General features: G+C 38.0%; 1 protein-coding gene across 10 annotated transcripts in view; it reads right to left on the reverse strand.

Moving 5' to 3' along the window:
- PRKG1 (protein kinase cGMP-dependent 1) overlaps window positions 1–18277 on the reverse strand; it is a 490458-nt gene that overhangs the window by 64019 nt on the left and 408162 nt on the right. For all 10 annotated transcript variants that reach the window (XM_065671117.1, XM_065671107.1, XM_065671109.1 and 7 more), the window contains 2 exons: window positions 13843–13908; window positions 4435–4509 (listed from right to left, as the gene is read on the reverse strand). In XM_065671117.1, coding sequence (XP_065527189.1) covers window positions 4435–4509; window positions 13843–13908 — 141 coding nt within the window. The remainder of the gene's footprint in view (window positions 1–4434; window positions 4510–13842; window positions 13909–18277) is intronic.

An 18277-nucleotide genomic window follows, 5' to 3' on the forward strand; every position in this document is an offset into this window, starting at 1 on the left:
CACTGGAAGGGGTTGCCCAAAGAAGTGGTAAATGTTCCATCCCTAGCAGTGTTCAAAGCCAGGTTGGATGGATCCTTGGGTTACATGGTTTAGTGTGAGGTTTAGTGTGCCCATGGCACAGGGGTTGGAATTAGACCATCTTAAGGTCCTTTCCAACCCTAACTATTCTATGATTCTATGACTTCTGAACTAAGAGATTGAACACAAAGAATGGATGTTAAGGAGAACTACCAATCCCAAATTTGCAAAAAACAGGGAAAAGTGTCTCCAAAATAGGCATTAGTTGGGTAGTAAGGTATTATTTATAAAGAAGAAAATCAGTTCTGGTGCTGGAGTAAACTCATGTTATAAAGACAACTTCTGTAATCTTGAGGATGAAAAAGGGTTCTTCCATTCAGATGAAAGCCTCAATTTCAGGAAACTAATTCACAAAGCGGCAAAGATGACTCAGCTTGGGCATATGAACAACTGTGCTGAATTCCACTGCCTTCAGTGGCCCAGGTGCCCACATGCTTTCCTAGACAGAGAAGTGTCCTCTTGAGGGAAGGCCAAAGCCCTTGAAGAACACAGCTTTCTTCGAGGTCTGCTTGGCAGGGACTCCTGGGCACCTTCCCACTGACACAGCCTTGTGTTAGGCATCCTGGCTGCCCATGCAGGCCAAGAGCCAGCCATTTAGGACACAATCTGAAGGTGCCCATGCACAAAAGAGACACCTACAACTGTCATAGCCAGTATACAGATACCTAAAGCTATGGTCCCACCTGTGACACCTCATTTAGTGGTGTAGGAAGCCCCTCTGCTGAGCTTACCTATTTTTGAATGGTGATAGGTATTTTTATTTTGGTCGTCAAGAGCCGAGCAGGCCTTGCTCTGTCCTTCAAACTATGCCCAAAGGTAGGAAGGGATAGCTGAGTTGTCTACAGCAGTTTGATTCCTAGAGTATTTTCGCAGGTCCTAGGAGCATCCTAATCATACCTCAAGGCTTAGCTGAGAAAACACCAGCTAGCCAAGAGATAAAGCCAACAGAAAGTTCACCCCTTTCAAGATCTAAAGGGCTCCAGGCTACATGGAAAGGTCTTCTGACCCTGCAACTTTTGCCCAACATCCTCTCAGTCATGCCCTGCACTGAGACTACCAGCTCTGTGACCCCAGGGTTTCACTGTAACATGGAGATTAGAAAACCCACCACTGGCACCAATTTGTTAGGCATTTATGTATTGAGCTCCTGCCCATGGCCCAAGTCCTACTTTAGGAAAATGAACCTGCATTAGATGTATTCTAAATCTGTGATTTTGCTGAATAGGGGACTACAAATTAACAGGAATTTAATAATCACCTTGATATAGTAGATATATATGAAAATATATTGGCTACCATTTTGTAAATATTTTTCTATGTATCATTGCAGTTCATGTTTCTCAACTGACCACAACTAATAAGAAAATATTAAACTGTACACATTTTGGCCCTGAAAATGGCCACCACACCATGGAAAAGTAAGTTCTGACACTAATGACATCTCACAACAATATCCTTTGTGTTTACTTTGTCACTACATCCCATGGTACAAGTCATTGCCCTCGCGTGTCCTCTCCCTGACGCCGGCGGACACTGAGTACGCACCATGGGCTTTGGCCACGTTGTTGATGAGCTCCATGATCAGCATCTGCTGAACATCTGACCTTTGTGTGGATCATCCTGATACAGTGAGACACGGATATACAGAAAATTTCTATCCATCCAAAGGCCTTTTGCCACCTGCCATACAAGCACCAAAAATGAGATGCTAGCTACAAGGTTGCAAAAAGGGGGTTGTGGGGGGGTGATGGTGGAATTAATGTGATTTGGGTAAAGTGTGTAAAGCCTCAGCTTTCCTCCCTTTCACAAACTTTCCCTTGGAAAGGATAAAGCCTTGAAGAACTAATTAACAGCTGCCTGAAAAGTAATCCAGGTTAAAATTTGTGCCAAGAAGACTTTTCTGCCAGAGGAGTTTTATCTTGTGAGATACAGAAACAATAACTCTTGAGCGACAAAATTTTCTGAAACAGGTTACAATGCATCATGCTTTACTCTCCAAGTAACTTTGCCATTTTTATCTCTTCCATTCATCTTTCTGCAGGCATGCGCTTGCTTTCAAGGAGTTGAGCTCACATAAATATTTGACTAATAAATGCCGTATCTTTAGAAAGAGCATTCCTATTTTTAAATGTTTCTCCAGTCAGCCAGCACTGATCCCTTCTGCTTTTTCAAAGTGTCAATATGCAAAGGGCAATGTCACTGTCCCCTACAGTCTCAAGTGACAGGACACAAGCACAGACCTCTGATTTTTCAGATAGAAAAGTTGTTATCAAAATTAATTGATTTCTCTCTTTGGGGAACAATTCCTCTATCATCGGGAATCCTTCGCTTTGCCCTTCCATTGGGATGAAATATTTGGCATTAGAAGAAAAGAAGAGGAATAAAGAAGAGAAAAGCTAAAAAGTGTTAAGGTTAACAACTGGCCAATTGGTTCCCAAAATGAAGAGTTTATTCTAAACAGGTCCAAAACTGCAGTCCCCTCAAGACATGTTATAAAGTGCATAGGGGATCCTGAAAGCCCTCCTCTAAAACTCACAAAACTAACCGAAAAAAGCCTCCAATACAATCTGCATACACAAACATTTCCATAGAGCTTAAATTCATAGATGTGAAAAGACAAACTATGAAATGGGGAATGGCGAGTCCTTACTGCAAATTACGCTTGGTGCTAAAGGTGTAACCTTATGAAAGCTTCTGCGATTACTAAAAGCAAAAATCCTCAGTTTCATTACGTTTTCTTTCCTTTTGTTCAAATGGAAATCAATATAATCCAAATAGTAACACTAAAACAAACAAGATAAATAATCTAAAACAATAATAGCACATGCCTGAGATACTTGAGACTATCTCTCTGAAGATGTACTGCTTTGCATAAACTGATACTGTCATTGAAATACCATGTTTTCAGCTGGTACTAATAGCTAATATATATGATAATGCATATTTATCCATAATATCTAATTCCTAGTTATCTGCTGCTACAGCACTGTCCCTATTTGACTTTGCATTCTGTGCCCAAAATACATACTTTCTGAGACGGTAAAAAAGGCTGATAGCCTCCTGCATACCAACACCATTTTTAAGGAATGTAAACATTCTAATAAGAAAGCTTACACATTTTATTTGGAGCAGGGAAATACAGTTCTAAACTAAAACGCAAGCCTACGGTGCCTTCTAGTACCTTAAAATACATTAAGCATGATTAAAAATGTATTTCAAATATCACTCAACGATGATAAAAAAGAAGACACTATTTCAATTTGTGGGTACTCTGCAATATTAGCAAGTCTTTTTTAAGAAACTAAGTTTCTTGGGATGCTTATTTAGTTTCTGAAACCAACAAACAAAAAGTTATTTTTAGTCAACTATCTAGTTAAGGATTCTAATTTTGTGTCAAATATCTTTTGTTATATACTATTTCAGACCCGTCTTGTTGCATAAGAAGATACTATGCATAACTTAAGAGCAATTTTAAATTTAGACGGCTGCAGAACCCTTATTAACAGTCACACTGAGCATTTGACTTTGAGAAAACACCTATCTATTTTTTTACTGTGGTAATTAAAAAAATAAAAAGGAAAGAGAAAGTAAAATAATTTTAAAAGAGAAAAAGTAAAATAATATTGAAGACAGAAAGTAAAATAATTTTGTATAGAGCAGCTTCAGTTTTCTTTTTAACAACTTTTGCCTTTGAATCATACTGGCTAATATTCAGTATTCCTCTAATGAGAACATGTTCCTCTTCTAGAGCTTTACTGTCGGTATACAATCAAAGTACAGACATAACAAAGCTTTCTTATTAAAAACAAATTTTAGATCAAGAACGAATATAGAGTAGGATTTTTCTGCAAATATTTTAAAATCACAATACACTACAGCTCACTTCTGAAAGGAATGAATATTTATAGTAGGACCTTAGATGAATATGTTCGTTCACATCAAGGTAGCCCTAGTATTCATTCAAAAGTGACAAAATCAATTTCACATTCTTTATCTCAGAACATGCTTTGACTTTGTGAAAATGTCTGAGAAAGTTCAGAGCTCTCTGAAGAAACAAATCAATGTATTCAACAACAATTTCCTTCACTATGAGAGCTTTTAAAGATGTGTAATTTCTCACCTTTAAACTATTTTAGAGAATTTTTTGAAGATCCAGTACTTCTGAGGAATCAAATACTGTGATTAAGATAGACCTTGGGACCACCTGGCTCTTGGCACTGACCTGATTCATTACTTTTTAAGCTGTTCTATACTACTGTGTTAAAAGAAAGCAGAGTATTTTTTGAATTATAGTGATGCACCATCAATAAAAACAAGGTTAAGATTTTATGCTAAACACAAAGAGCAGGCACTTACTTTGCTTTTGCTTCTGCATCTTCATAGGCTTTATTGGAAACGTCATCTAGGCCACCAATCAAATGTTTGAAGGAGCTGTAAAAACAAAAGGTAATTTTTAGTGGATGAGTCTCTATTTGCGAGCCAAGCATGCCAACACAGCTGTTCAGCAGCAACCAGCGGCCATACCTCAATGCTAGGGATGGCTGTGACTGACCAAACCGGGGCCAGGGTTGTGCATCTGTTGGGAAATATGGCCTCAGATATGCTGGAGAAGGGGTGGAAATGCAATAACTAATGTCAAGAAGATCAAAACTTAGGGACTGAACCCACTGAAATTACTGCTGACGTTTTTCCTCCCTCCAGTGTAAGTTTCAGAGTAAATCTGTCAATGTGGCTGGTAAGTCCCATGATGGTAAGGTGCTATCACCCTATCCCTGTCCTCTGATCAGAAGCCCTAGAAGTCCCTCTGCTTTCAAAGTGAAGGATAATCTTTGTTTCTGTATTTCAGCTTTCTCATCTTTTGACAAATTGCAGCCAAAACCACAGCAAAGACAAATGAAAAAAAAAAAAGGCAAGCAAATTGTCATCAGCCAAATTGCTTAATGACATTTAAGTGGAAATTTGACTTTAACTGGGTTAAACTGAATAAGATGGCGTGAAATGTTAGGAGTGCCTGATACACTCAGTGCTGAGCTGTCTTCTGCACAAGCTGCGAGTAGCTTGAGAAGTCCCCTGACACCATCCTCTGTCCCAGGGGAGATATAAAAGGCACAGACATACTGGAAAAAGAACCTAAAAATCTTTTTATATTGTGGGTGACTCAAACAAATGGACTCAGTGACCATTTAATCAATTAACAAGCAACACTCCAGAGGAAAAAAATCCTAAAATACAGCTGTTATGTCTTTGGCATTGATACTACACAGTATCAGAGACTAAATAAGAAATTGAGTATTTTTAATAACTGAAATCAATTAATACCTATAACTGAAAATATTCCAGGTACAAAACATAGTTTGCTACCATATATTTTCATTATTTCTAGCGTGTCTGTCATGCATAGGCTTTCTTTTTTTTCAAGATAGAAAGCACCACTTGTAAAATGAAAAACAGCTAGGCTAATTTGAAAGGACAGTGGTGTAAACTACAGTCTCCTGACTAATCTCTGCTTTAAGGTCACAGCTTCAGAAATTAAAGACTTGCAGTTGCTCTGGCTTCTATACATTCGTGACACTCCTGAGGCACCAAACATAGAAACAAAGAACAGAAATGGCAAATAAGAAGTTCAAAAAATATTAATTGAAAAGTTGAAATTTTTTTTGAAAAAAACTATCACCATTTAGTGTCATATTTACAAATTTAGGAAGAAGAACAGAATATTTAGCATGGCCCTCTCTCCACAAAGACTTTTAGGATGAAAGACAGTTAATGCTATTCAGTGGGTGAGGAAGATATAGGGCAGGTTAATAAAGGTAACAGTGTGCAGATCGTTTGCATTTCCTCCCCTAAATCACTTGGTCTCAGATCACTTGACATTAGGTAGGATAAAGAGTGGCATATTAAAAACCTACTAGCTGAAGAGTTCCAAATCCCAGCTGCTTGTGAAAACACAGGAACGAGCAGCATTCACCAGCCTGATGTATTTGGCTTGGGTAGAGGGCAGCTGTGGGAAATGCAATATCCTGCGACACACAAGGTTAACCAGGGTGACTTTGGCCCTTGAGCACAATTAAACCGTTCAGACCGCACTTTGCTCAAGCAGCTTAAACACGTGGTATGGTCTTAAGTGGGTACTTAAGTGTACTGCTGCATCAGGAGATGCCTGACCCTAAGCAAGGCACCCCGTGTACATGTGTGGTGAGTGATGATACGACTACCAGACGAATGAAAGGAGGCTTAATTATTTTGCTTTATGAACAGCAGCTGGAAAAAAACATATTTTACTCATTATTGCAATAAATATAAGGCAAAAGGCCACAGTCAGGGGAGGTATTTGTACTGGTTTGTATCTACAGCTGCTGTAACAGACCTTTCCAGGGTGGCCTTTTGCATAATTACAGTCATCACCACTCCGGAAATATCCTCTGCCCACACAAACTCCCTGAGTTTTCAATTTTCTTTAATTCATAATATTTTAAATGATACAATCTAGGAAATAATTTATGCAGCCCAGGGAAAGCAACAGGAAATCATTAATGAGGAAGAGAAGGCGAAAAACCCTTTACTCGTGCACAGAAATTGTGCTAGGCAGGCTATAATTTTCAATATGAAGACAAGTTAATCACCAGAGTATCTTTTCAACCCCAAATTCCTTTCTCAGCAGTGAAAATATGAAAAATTCAGCTCATTCAACACATCAACATTTGTCTTTCTTGTGCTGAAGATGTGCCATTGGATGAGGCCAAATACAAAGCAAGATGTGTATGTTAATGCTCATTTGCACCACAAACAGATAATTAGGCAATTAAGTGAGAGACGGGAATACCATAATCCTCCTGGAATGCTATGAGACATGACCTAAGGCTTAAAATGCAATTTAAAACAGCTAGTCTGAGTTTGCTTTCATGGGGTTAGGAAAATGTGGCAGGGTTAAACATTCAATTTTTTTTGGCAATGCAAATAGATCTGTGTCTAGTGAAACATTAAATAGGCAAATAAGAAATAGTCACCAAAATGAAAAACAACAGTTTGTCTAATACCAGTAAGTTTTTATTAAAATACGTTAAGCAAGACTTAGGACTCAGCAAGATATTGATGTTCACTCAAGTCACTTTTGTATTCCCCATTGCAGTGCTGTTGAAGTATCATCTTGGTCACAACCTCCCCAAGAATTTAATCAGAAAACTGCTTGGTATTTTTATTCCGCATAGCCTTCTCTCTTCACTTTTTCTATTCTCTCCTCACAGCCAATTTTCTCCATGGATAAACTTCACCCTAACTGGGAAAAACAGTAAATCCTAAAATACCCAATGAGGGAATTCAGCTCAGCTTGTATAGAGTCAGTCATGCTAGGATAATACTTTTTTATGTTATTTTTTTGCAATTTCCATTGCCAAGAGGGTTGATACAGTAACCTTTCTTGATATCTCATGGTTATCCCTGTTAAAAAACAAGGCTTTCAAACAGAGAAAACATAAAATCAAAAGTGAAGAATCTGAAAGTACCTGAAATATTGACAAAGCTTCCTTAAAAATCCTATATATGTATAACTGAAGAAGACAATAAGCAGAAAAAATAGCATTTAGCACTCAATATCTGCAAACACCACGTGGTTTTGCAGCACTACTGGCCTCTGTCAGCAGCAGCTGTGCCTTGAGTTTTAGTGGCTGTTATCCTTCAGCTCCTCCAACATTTGCATTAGATATTTTTGTACTCCCAGCACCCACAAAATTTACACCTGGTCAATCTCAGTGCCCCAGGAAAATACTGTTATCAACATAAGTCATATGTAAAGACAACCACATATAGATAAAAGATGAACCTGAATCAACTTTGGTGTAAATACATTTACAGTTCAGGAGAATCAATGAACATTTCCAGTTTCAAGAAGTATGTGTGAAGAAAAAAAATATTTAAAAAGTTTCACTAACTTCTCTCTCAAGGGCGCCAATGACCATAATGTTAGAAATGAGTTTTGAACCTTTTCTCCTGCTTTATCCCCATAAAAGGCAGCTGCAAATAAAGTGTATCTGTACATGCTTATTCAAATTGATTACAGAGCAGATCCTCAAAGTTGTCCCAAAGTTGTCTACAGTTTTTATCAGAAGATGTTTTATAGAAAATTTCCTGGAGGACCAATCCGTTAAAGCCAGCACATCATAATTATTAACTTTTCCCAAGTCAAGTCATCTGTGCTTCTGCAACAAATCTAATAACCCCTCCAGGGAGCCTGAAAATTCACTAAGATGAACTACAACAGGGCCAAGATTGAAACACATTGGAGACAACAACACCGTGAATCTCCCACAATTTGTTTCTTCCCAAAGGATGAATTACTGCAGTATCACAATAGGAAACTTAACTAGCAGCAGTCTTTATTTTATTTCACATAGGCTCTTAGCAAGTAATAAACACAGAAAGCCTATGAATTGTAAAGAAAAAATTGCTCTTGGAAATAAAAATGAATAAAAGACATCTGACAACTAATAACTGTTATAAAATATTAATATGTCTACATAGATCGTAAGTTTGATCATAAGAGAACTGTATATTTTGCAATGAGCTGACTGGCTCCCCAGCTATCCAAAAGCTTCTACCATTCTTTGAACTGGTCAGACGTATAGTTTTACAATTACCATGAATAATATGTGGATTCTGCTGAATTTCTGAAGCCAATTTTTAGGCCTCCCTCTATGTTTTATAGGTTGAAAGGAAGAATATCTCCCTCCCTCCAGACAGCCTGGCTAAATCAACCCTGTCTTACCATTAAGCTTGAACACAGAGTAGACACCAGCCTGCCAGGTGCTGAGCAAAGCTGTCATCCTCATTTGATCAGCTTTGTCACCACCTCATATTTTCCCTATCAGGTTAGTGGAACCTTCTCTTCAATGACAGAGTGCATGGACATGTTGTAATTTTGAATATAACATGAAATTACCTAGAAATTTTTCCTACTGATTACTAAGTTGTATCTTTGACATACACTCCTTTATCATATTTCCATTACCTCTGTGTGTGAGGTTCCTTCTGCTTGGGAGGCTTCAGTTTGCCCTCTCTAGCTCCCTGCACAATTCCCAGTTTTGCAACAGATTCCTTAAACGATTTCCCATAATGTCTGCAAAATCTCTCTTCTTCACTCACACACAGCCTGTATTTCTTCACAGGTTCCAGTTCTTGTCTGAAGCTAGGTGTTCTTCCTTGTTTTGTCATCTTCTGTAACTGTCTGCTGCTCATATTCATTCCCCAGCACAACAAACATATTAATTTCTGCCTTTCTTCCCTCTCTTAGTTCACATTTTCTGCCTGTTCATGAATGTTACCTTTGAACAACTATGGTACTTATTGAGACATTTGCCATCCAGTGATGTTTCAGCTGGTATCTTCAATGCTTCAGGTGGTGTCTTTCATGCTTCCATTCTTTGTCCATCCACTTCTCCATGTCTTTCAAATCTGAAGTCGCGAATCATTTCCAGTTGAAACTCAAACTCTCGCTTTTTCTCCTCCGTGAACTATAGCGTATAATATACTGTCCTTATCCAGCTTCCAGCTCAAGGATCACATGCACTGAGCTTCAGTAACTTCCATTCCCTGAATAAATATATTTCCCTTGTTGCTATCAACCTTCATGCATGCTGTTACCTTTTCTTCCTTTCATTACCTTAAAAGAACACGTCAAACCTTTCCTAAGTTTTCTGAATGCCCTTCTCCGGACCTACTCTAACAGGTCCATGTCCTTCCTGTGCTGAGTATTCCAGCTCTGGACACAGTACTCCAGCTGGCAGTCTGATGACAGTGGAGTAGAGGGGCAGGATCACCTCCCTCAACCTGGTGGCCATGCCTCTTTTGGTGCAGCCCAGTATACAGCTGGCTTTCTGGGCTGCAAGTGCACATTGTTGGCTCATGTCAAACTTTTCATTCACCGGTATCCTCAAGGCTGCTCTCTATCCCTTCCTTTCCCAGCCTTTGTTGACAGCAGGGGGATGCCCAGACCCAGGTGCGGAACCTTATGCTTGGCCTTGCTGAAACTCATGAGGTTCACATGACACTTCTTGAGCTTGTCCAGGTCCCTCTGAATGACATCCTGTCCCTCAGGTGTGTTACCTGCAACACTCAGCTTGGTGTCAACTGCAAATTCACTGAAGGTGCACTTGATTCCACTGTCTATATCCCACTATACCAATGCATATTAGTACTGGTCCCAATACAGACTCCTGAGGGACTCTGCACATCAACGATCTCCAGCCAGACATTGAGTCATTGACCACCACTCTCTGGATGTGACCATCCAGGCAATTTCTTAGCCACCAAACAGTCTATCCATCAAATCCACCTCTCTACAATCATGAGAAAAGGATGTTCAACTTGCATATTGTTCATAAGACACATTTATTCATTCACATGGGAGAAAAATGCAACATAATCTGACATCAAGCCTTAGCAAAGTTATCTGAAATTTATCCTACAGCTTGGTTGGAACCAGATGATCAACTCCATCTCACCTTCTGTGTGGTGAAAACTGGGTGTTAAGGACCAAATCCCACTGAAATTCATTATTCTGGTAAAGGAAAGCAGTCTAAAGGATAATTGCAAGATGGAAAGAATGTTAATCTTATCCTTTCTAACAAATATTTTCAGGACAAGGACAAGTGGTAGAAAAATGGCTCAAAGTCCATGGGACACATCAAAAGCACTGCAAGTCTTTTTCTTTGTTAGATCACAGCTCTGCTAGTGTCTACATCAGAAAAGGCTGCACAAAATCCAATCCTGCAAAGCATGTCTACACAGATTTACAAGAAACAGCTATACTACTGTTTTTCGTATTTTTGTGCCTGTAATGGCCTTCTTATTTCACAAGGAAATAAAAAGCAAGGCAACATCAACATCATGAGAGTTTGGTAATGAAAGACCCATCACTTACTACTGTTTGGCTTTCCTCATGGTATTTTCACCTCCTACTTCTTCACCCCTGTAGCATTGTAATACATGTTTTTTGAATTTCAGGTATGATTTTAGGCAAACCATTTCATCTTTTCATGCTTAAGCAATGTCCCATCTCAAACCCAACTTTTCCAGAGCTTGCCTGGTGGTCTGGCTCATCCCTATCAGGAAAGTTTCCTCTATTATTACATTCAAATCCCTTCAGCAAATTGCTCAACCCTACAATTGTTCATATTGCCAAATCCAGAGACCAGTCTTCCTTCTCTCTTAGAAATAATTTGCTGGGATACCAAAGTGTGACTCTTACAGTTCAAGTGTTAACTAGATGGGAGTACGGCAGCTGTATTAGCAGCGTGGCTTTCAGGTGTCCTGTAGAACAATTTTTTGATGCCTTGGGAATACTTTTACATTGAAGCCAGAAGAGTTACCCTGATAACAAGGTAATGCCAACAGGTAATATTAAGCCCTACTGTCAGACTAAAATTCTCCAGTTTCTCAGAGAAATGTATTGACCGTTAAGGAAAAGATATTTTCCTATAACTTGTTCTTTGAAATGGCAACACCAATTTTCCTGAAATGTTTTTGATCAAGACACACAGTGAGCATAAATATGTCTGCATCAGTTGGCACATCTGATTAAGTAAACATTTTTTCTTGTAATAAAAAATATTAGGCAACCTTAATGACATGCATCACTCCTATTGTGCAGAACTCCTGTAAGTAAAGCTGACTTCTAATTTCCTATGCCACCTTGCACGTAACTCAGCATGAACATTTACCACGACCACCATAACAAACTAAATGTTGCAATATTCTGTGTATCTAGATCTAAAGAAATGCTTTATTTTCTCATTAACAGAACAGCATCTTCATAGTATACCAAATTTACACAAGTCTTAGTAGATTTACTCCTTATTAAAATTATCTTCTACAGTTATTCACATGCCTATAAAATAGTATCCTAAGAGAAAACCATGACAAGAAAGTCAGAGCCAGTCAGGACATAGGACAACCTTTCCTGAACTATAGAGTGTTATAAATAGCATTACTTTTCTTGCACTATAAATAGAATTCTTATAAATAGTGTTTCTCTGCTACTAATTGAAGCATCACTAGAATCTCTGGTACAGACTAACTACAGCTTCATCAGTTTAAATTTGACTTGTAATTCCTTACTATTTCAAGGGCATTATATACTGAAAAACAGGCATGAGGGACAAGCAAAGAAAGAGTCTGTAAAAGGATCAGGAGTGACTGACTCTGCCATTACTAGTTAACTGCTTACAGGGCAAGACCAAAATAGCTCCTAAGAGTGTTCAGAAAAAAAAAAAGCATAAATTACTTGCTGCTTTGTATTTACTTGAATTAATGCTTGCTAAATTATCTAATTACTTCAATTCTTCTTCTCTTTGCCTCACAGATTGATAAGGGATAGTGTGACTTTAATCTACCAGGCTACCTTTCTTGTCTATGTGAAAGAAAGCCACTCAGCTGACAGTGCTGAAGTTCACCATCTGTTTTCAATGGACAGACCATATTTTATTTTTTTTAAGTTATCATAAACAAACATAACAGGAGACCTCAGATTTTTTAAGTGTTTTTCACCAGTTCAACCATTACAAAAAACTAGATTTCTAGAAATGCAGGACTGTAAGATAACTATATACAAACCACTTGCAGCTTAGCAGGATTGAGTGCGTGTAGATCACCCTACAAGATACTTGAGCACAGAATCAAATATCCCATCCGAATATAAGTGCTTAATAGGTAACTCCTAACCCAGCATGTGACCTTTGACACTGCCATGTGTCAGGGAGGAGTTCAAGGACAGAGGAACCATTTGTGATATTTGCCTCCTTACTATCCTACACCTCTCTGAAAGTTCCTAGCCCAGAGTAGGTCCTATGTAGTTAAAAAAAAGAGTGGATTTCCTTTCCATTTGAACACCTGAAAACTTTTCTTATTTTCCTATAGCTCTGTGAGTGATGCCCATGTGAAGAGAAACCTCTTCTTAGCTTTCACCTCCCTCCTGCAGGTTTCTTTGGGTTCTTGCACCAGTGGAAGCAAAGTTAATCCCCATCAATCTACCTGCCTCTCATGGTTTCACAGATCTATACTGCATTCTCTTGCATGGATTCCTGTGGAAGATTTGTTTGCACCTTTTGATGGTCTATGCCAGTGCTTCACTGCCTCACAACTAGAAAACCATCCCAAGAGTTCGGCTGAATTTTGATTGTAATGCTATTTTTGTTTTAATCCCATTCCCAACAACTGTAGAGAACAGTTAAATTTGCAGCACTGTTTTCTGGAGATCCCACACATTTCTTTTCTAGATTAATCCCCTCAAATTACTTTAAATTCTCTATACATTATTTTACTCTCCTGATCTCTTCTATCTCCTTTGAGCCACACAGCTTCAAGCAGGGTTACATCCCTTGGACAAAGGCTCTCCATCCCAACATAGACTAGAATAACAACACCTTGCTCTAACATTTGCCAGAAGCTTGATGACTTTCATGACATTTTGACAACCAAAACCACAATCTGTGTTCAAGCATAACGCCTGGATCCATTTCCACAGTAATGCTATCTCCCCATTTATTTCCATTTCATCTTTCTGCACTTCTTAACTGTTTGCATTTGTCACTACTGAGTTTTATCTTCTTGATTTAGGGGAACCTTTCCTCTACTTCAGCAAGGACACATATATACAGTGACTGCATGACTCAAAATTAAATGGAGAAAATGATCAAAGGCTCTACTTAAAAAATGTGAAAGGTGAGAACTGGAGATATTCCCCACCTCAAAGCACGAAAATTATGTACTTACTCTCTGTCTATGACCAGACAAGTTACCGCTTCAGCTGCAATGACATTGGCTGTTCTGACATCCTCCCTGAAAGGAAAAATACATTTCTTAAATGAACTGTATTATTTTCATGACAATCTTTATTTTTCCAAACATACTGCATTCTTAAAGCACTTCAGGAATAAATTTCTTGGTTCCAAAGCTTTTCCCCTGTATTGATTTGATGTTCATCATCCATAAAGGCTTCAAAAATGCAAAAGCTAAAAACCATGCATGAAAAGAAAAAAAGAAACAGGTTCCCCTTGTAAATAAGACATCCAGCTATGCATCAGTCCATGCTTGTTATCTGTTCTAGTCAAAGCGTCATTTCTTATCATGCACGTTTGTGCACAGAAACCATTTTATCAAAATATGGGCTATATCCATAGACCTATTTATGAACATTTAGTCTTCTGCTTATGTTCTTCTCTCCAAAACCCCACATAATATCTCAGGGCTGGAACATGAAGCATCTAATTAAGAAGGATGTCAGCTCTGCTACTCAGAATAGGTACAATGTATAGGACTTGCATTTGCTATATGAGCATGGGGGAGGCTGGAACTGTGCCTGTGAAAGGGGTCTGATTAGTAAAGAACTTTTGAAAGGTCTCAACATTAAAACACTGTGCTGGTTATTTTCACCAGCTTTCCAGAAAATAAAAATATTGCACTTAGATTTTTTTTCTTTATCTTCATTACCAAATGCTTTGTATTCTCCCTCTTCCTGACCCACTGAGAATTTAGCTGTGGCCAGCCCAAGCTATACAATGTGAAGTTCATTCATTTTAATCAGACTGATTCAGCATTTCATCAGGGTTTACGAGATGCTGTTCTATTATCTGCATTGACCAAACAAATGTACATGATTCAGAGTTGCTGTTTTACTCAAACGCACTCCAAACCTTTCAATGTATGAAACGTAAGTGGATTACAGGCAAAAGAGACCCACCTCTTTTAAGCATATCTAATTAATTTAGGCTGGAAAACCACTGTACATTACCATTGAAGCAGAAAATGAGATTTAAAAATGCTGTTAGAAATAGCATTTCCCCTGTTTAAAGACTGGAGATATTAAAGCAGTAGTATAGTAAAAAAAAAAGGCGGGGGTGGTACATGTGCACTCATACAGGAATATGCACTCTCCCCTTAAGGTAGTCATTAAATGACTTTAATTAATTATTGACTTTAATTATTTTTGAGCTATCTTTACTTTAATATCCTTATAACAAAGCAAGCAGAAATACAAATGAATAATATTCGAGCCTACATTTAAATGATGCCTTCCAGTCTATTTTCAATTAAAATAAGCGTACATTAGTACTAATTTATCCATACTGATAAACAAAATTATGTTAATTTAAAGCAAGTAGAAAGAAGTAGCTAAGTAGCAGAAAACAATTATATCTATTAACTTCTAAAACTTTGGTAAATATAAAGAGGATAAGGAATGATAATATCTAATATCCTATTATGTTGCTGCCAGTATATTAATACACTAAAATGAGTATGCAAACTTTTGGTTGTTCAATAATTCCAGATAAAACTTAACATGCTTATTGCATTATCTCAGATACCTTTCTGTCACAACAAGCCAGTTTATAACTTCACAGTTGCAGATTATAGACGTGATTACAGTTAGTATATTATAGTTATATGATTATAGACGGGTAAAATACAGCTATTGGTTGCTTCAGTTCAAACATTTTAAATAAACATTAATATTAGGGATTAAAATGCATAAGTAACTATTAAGGTTTTCACTACCTTGTACTTAATACATACTTTCAATCAGCATGAAATAAATGTAGAATGAAGGCACTTTCCCAAAAGGCATTTCACTTCACACAAACACCCAAACCAGAGGAACAACAGAGTTCTTGTAATGCAGAAAGTCACGCGATTCTGAGGTTTCCTCATGTTATGTTAGAAATAACTGATAAATCAGGTAAAAAAACCCACTTTTTTTTTTTTAAATGAATGATAAAATGGCTCACATATGAAGTGTTAAGGAAAGAAATCCCTATGTTTGGGTATCTCCAAAGCCATCCTGTACATCCTTGCCTACAAACACCACTCCTTCCACTTATGCAGGAGCCTCATTCCACAAATACTGAATGAAGAGACCGATGGGGGGAAACAGCTTTATGTTTACAATCAAAATTGATTGTAGTGGGTTTAAAAGCCTCAGCTGCTCTTGTGTTAGTGGATGTTCACCAATCAGGGTGCAAGCAGGATTAAAAATCTCGTAAAGTTTCTAAAAACAGAAGGGAAAAAACTCCAATGTATTTTCAGCTCTATATAAATGTTAAACCTTTATGTGCATCAGATGTGAAATACAACACACACTCAAACTTCCAAATACTGCCAACACATCACATAGGCATAAAAAAGACAAACATACCTAGGGCCATGCCACTGATGTACAAACTAACCTCAGACACCTTCAAGCAAAACAAATGGTCAGTCCATGTTCTGAAAGGTAATATTTCAACAGGCATCCACCGCTACAGCATTTAGCATTAAATGCAACAAGTAATTATTATAAGTTCAAAAGTGCACAGCATTAAATTCAAAAGTAACTACGCAAAGTGCATGAAATTAAATGCAACAAGTAATTACTAGGAATGTATGGCATTAAATGCAAAAGTAATTATTGGAAGCACATGGCATTAAATGCAAAAGTAATTATTAGAAATGAACACCATCAAATGCCACAAATAAATATGTGAAAGCCTTGCTTGCAAGCACTGACTCGGACACTTTCTGGACTTCATCACAGGAGTACTCATCACTGCTTCCCGAGAAACAGCACTCTTCATCAGAGGAATTGCCTTCACTTTCTGAAAACTCCATCACTACTGTTTGCCTCCACCATTTCCCCATGGGAAAATGCCTGCTTCCTTCCAACCGCTACTATATTTTGTCCTTCAGGCGAGCTGGGGTTATTTTAGAGCCCCTTCAGCTTCAAACTTTGGGACTTGGTGAAAGGTCACAGCTGCTGCGGGGGCTTTCTAGGATGCATCATCGGGAAATACAAGCGGAGGGTATTTTGGAACCACAAATTGATATGCAGCTGCACACAAGTGGGCACAGCTCCTGCCCTGAGCACACGCCAAAAACTGTGACAGGAGACCTTGTACTTCTGTGCTTCAACTCCTAATCCACAGCAGAATTAGATGGCAACATCCCTAAAGCTCTACTAAAGCGTGTTATCACATCACTGTAAACACGAGTACATTATTTAAGAGATAAAATGCATACATTTTTTTCCTTCCTATAATTTGTAGCCCAGTTCACTACTTACAACTCAGGAAGTTTCAGTAATTTTGCTTCTGATAAGCTGCCAACAACTTACTTCGAGCACAATAATTTTTTAACCATTTCCAGGAACTTTTCTGATAAAAATATACTGATGACATGATTTACAAAGCTGTGTTGGAAAATGTGAATACAAAAGATATAAGACAGCTTTAATCAGAGGTAAGGTCATACGTCAGCCTCTGTTCCCTGATTTTACATTAGGCTGTAAAAATAAGTCTTAGATTTAAAAATCTTTGAGATGATTCCTATCTTTTTGCTTTTTTACCCTCCTTCATAGCTTAACTCATAAAAGTCCTGCTGCAAAACTGGTTCTCATAGCTCCTACTATAGAGTCCCTTAAAGATGCCTATATAATTTGTCAAATAAATAAAAACTACATTTGGATGATGTAATTTAACAATATACCATTATATTTGCTTGAAGACTTGCATCAGGGACACAACTGGTCCAGCCTTGGAATGATTTCTGTCAGGATTTTGGGATTGCTCTCCCCAGATGCAGCCTCCCAGCACAAAATAGTATTTATTATGCAGTGGGAGTATCCTGCTGCTGGAAGTATCATATTTACAGCCAAGCCTTTTCTGCTCGCCTCCTGATGGGCATTTTGTCAGTCAAAATTGATTTCAAGCTAAAATACAGTAGAGACATTTTTAAGTCTATAGGTAGGCAAACACTAGCTTAGAGCTAGGGCTGGTTTTTTCAGAAGACTGCCAAATTTGGGTACCACTCCTCAGAATAAATAGATAGATATAATTTTTATCTCCCATGATAAAAAGTCATGGTGTAATCAGAAATACCCAAGAAAATCATACAGGGAAGTAGAGAGGCTGGGTTTTGAGCTACTGCTACATTCAAGTTAATAACTGATTTTTCCCTTCCCCCCCCCCCCCCCTTGCTTATTTCTGACATCCCTTGTTCTTAATACTTCGAATCAACCTTATTAAAAGATTCTGTACAGGGTCAAGCGTACAGTGCTGGAAAGGAGTAAAATGCAATAAAGAACTTGAATATCAGCAAATTAGGAACCTCCAAATAGTCTTCCTACAGCAACTTTTTAAAACCTACCAGGGAAGACCTACTTTTTTTTTCCCCATCT

Source organism: Lathamus discolor, chromosome 3 (genome assembly GCF_037157495.1).
Source record: "Lathamus discolor isolate bLatDis1 chromosome 3, bLatDis1.hap1, whole genome shotgun sequence".
NCBI classification, from domain to species: Eukaryota; Metazoa; Chordata; class Aves; order Psittaciformes; family Psittacidae; genus Lathamus; species Lathamus discolor.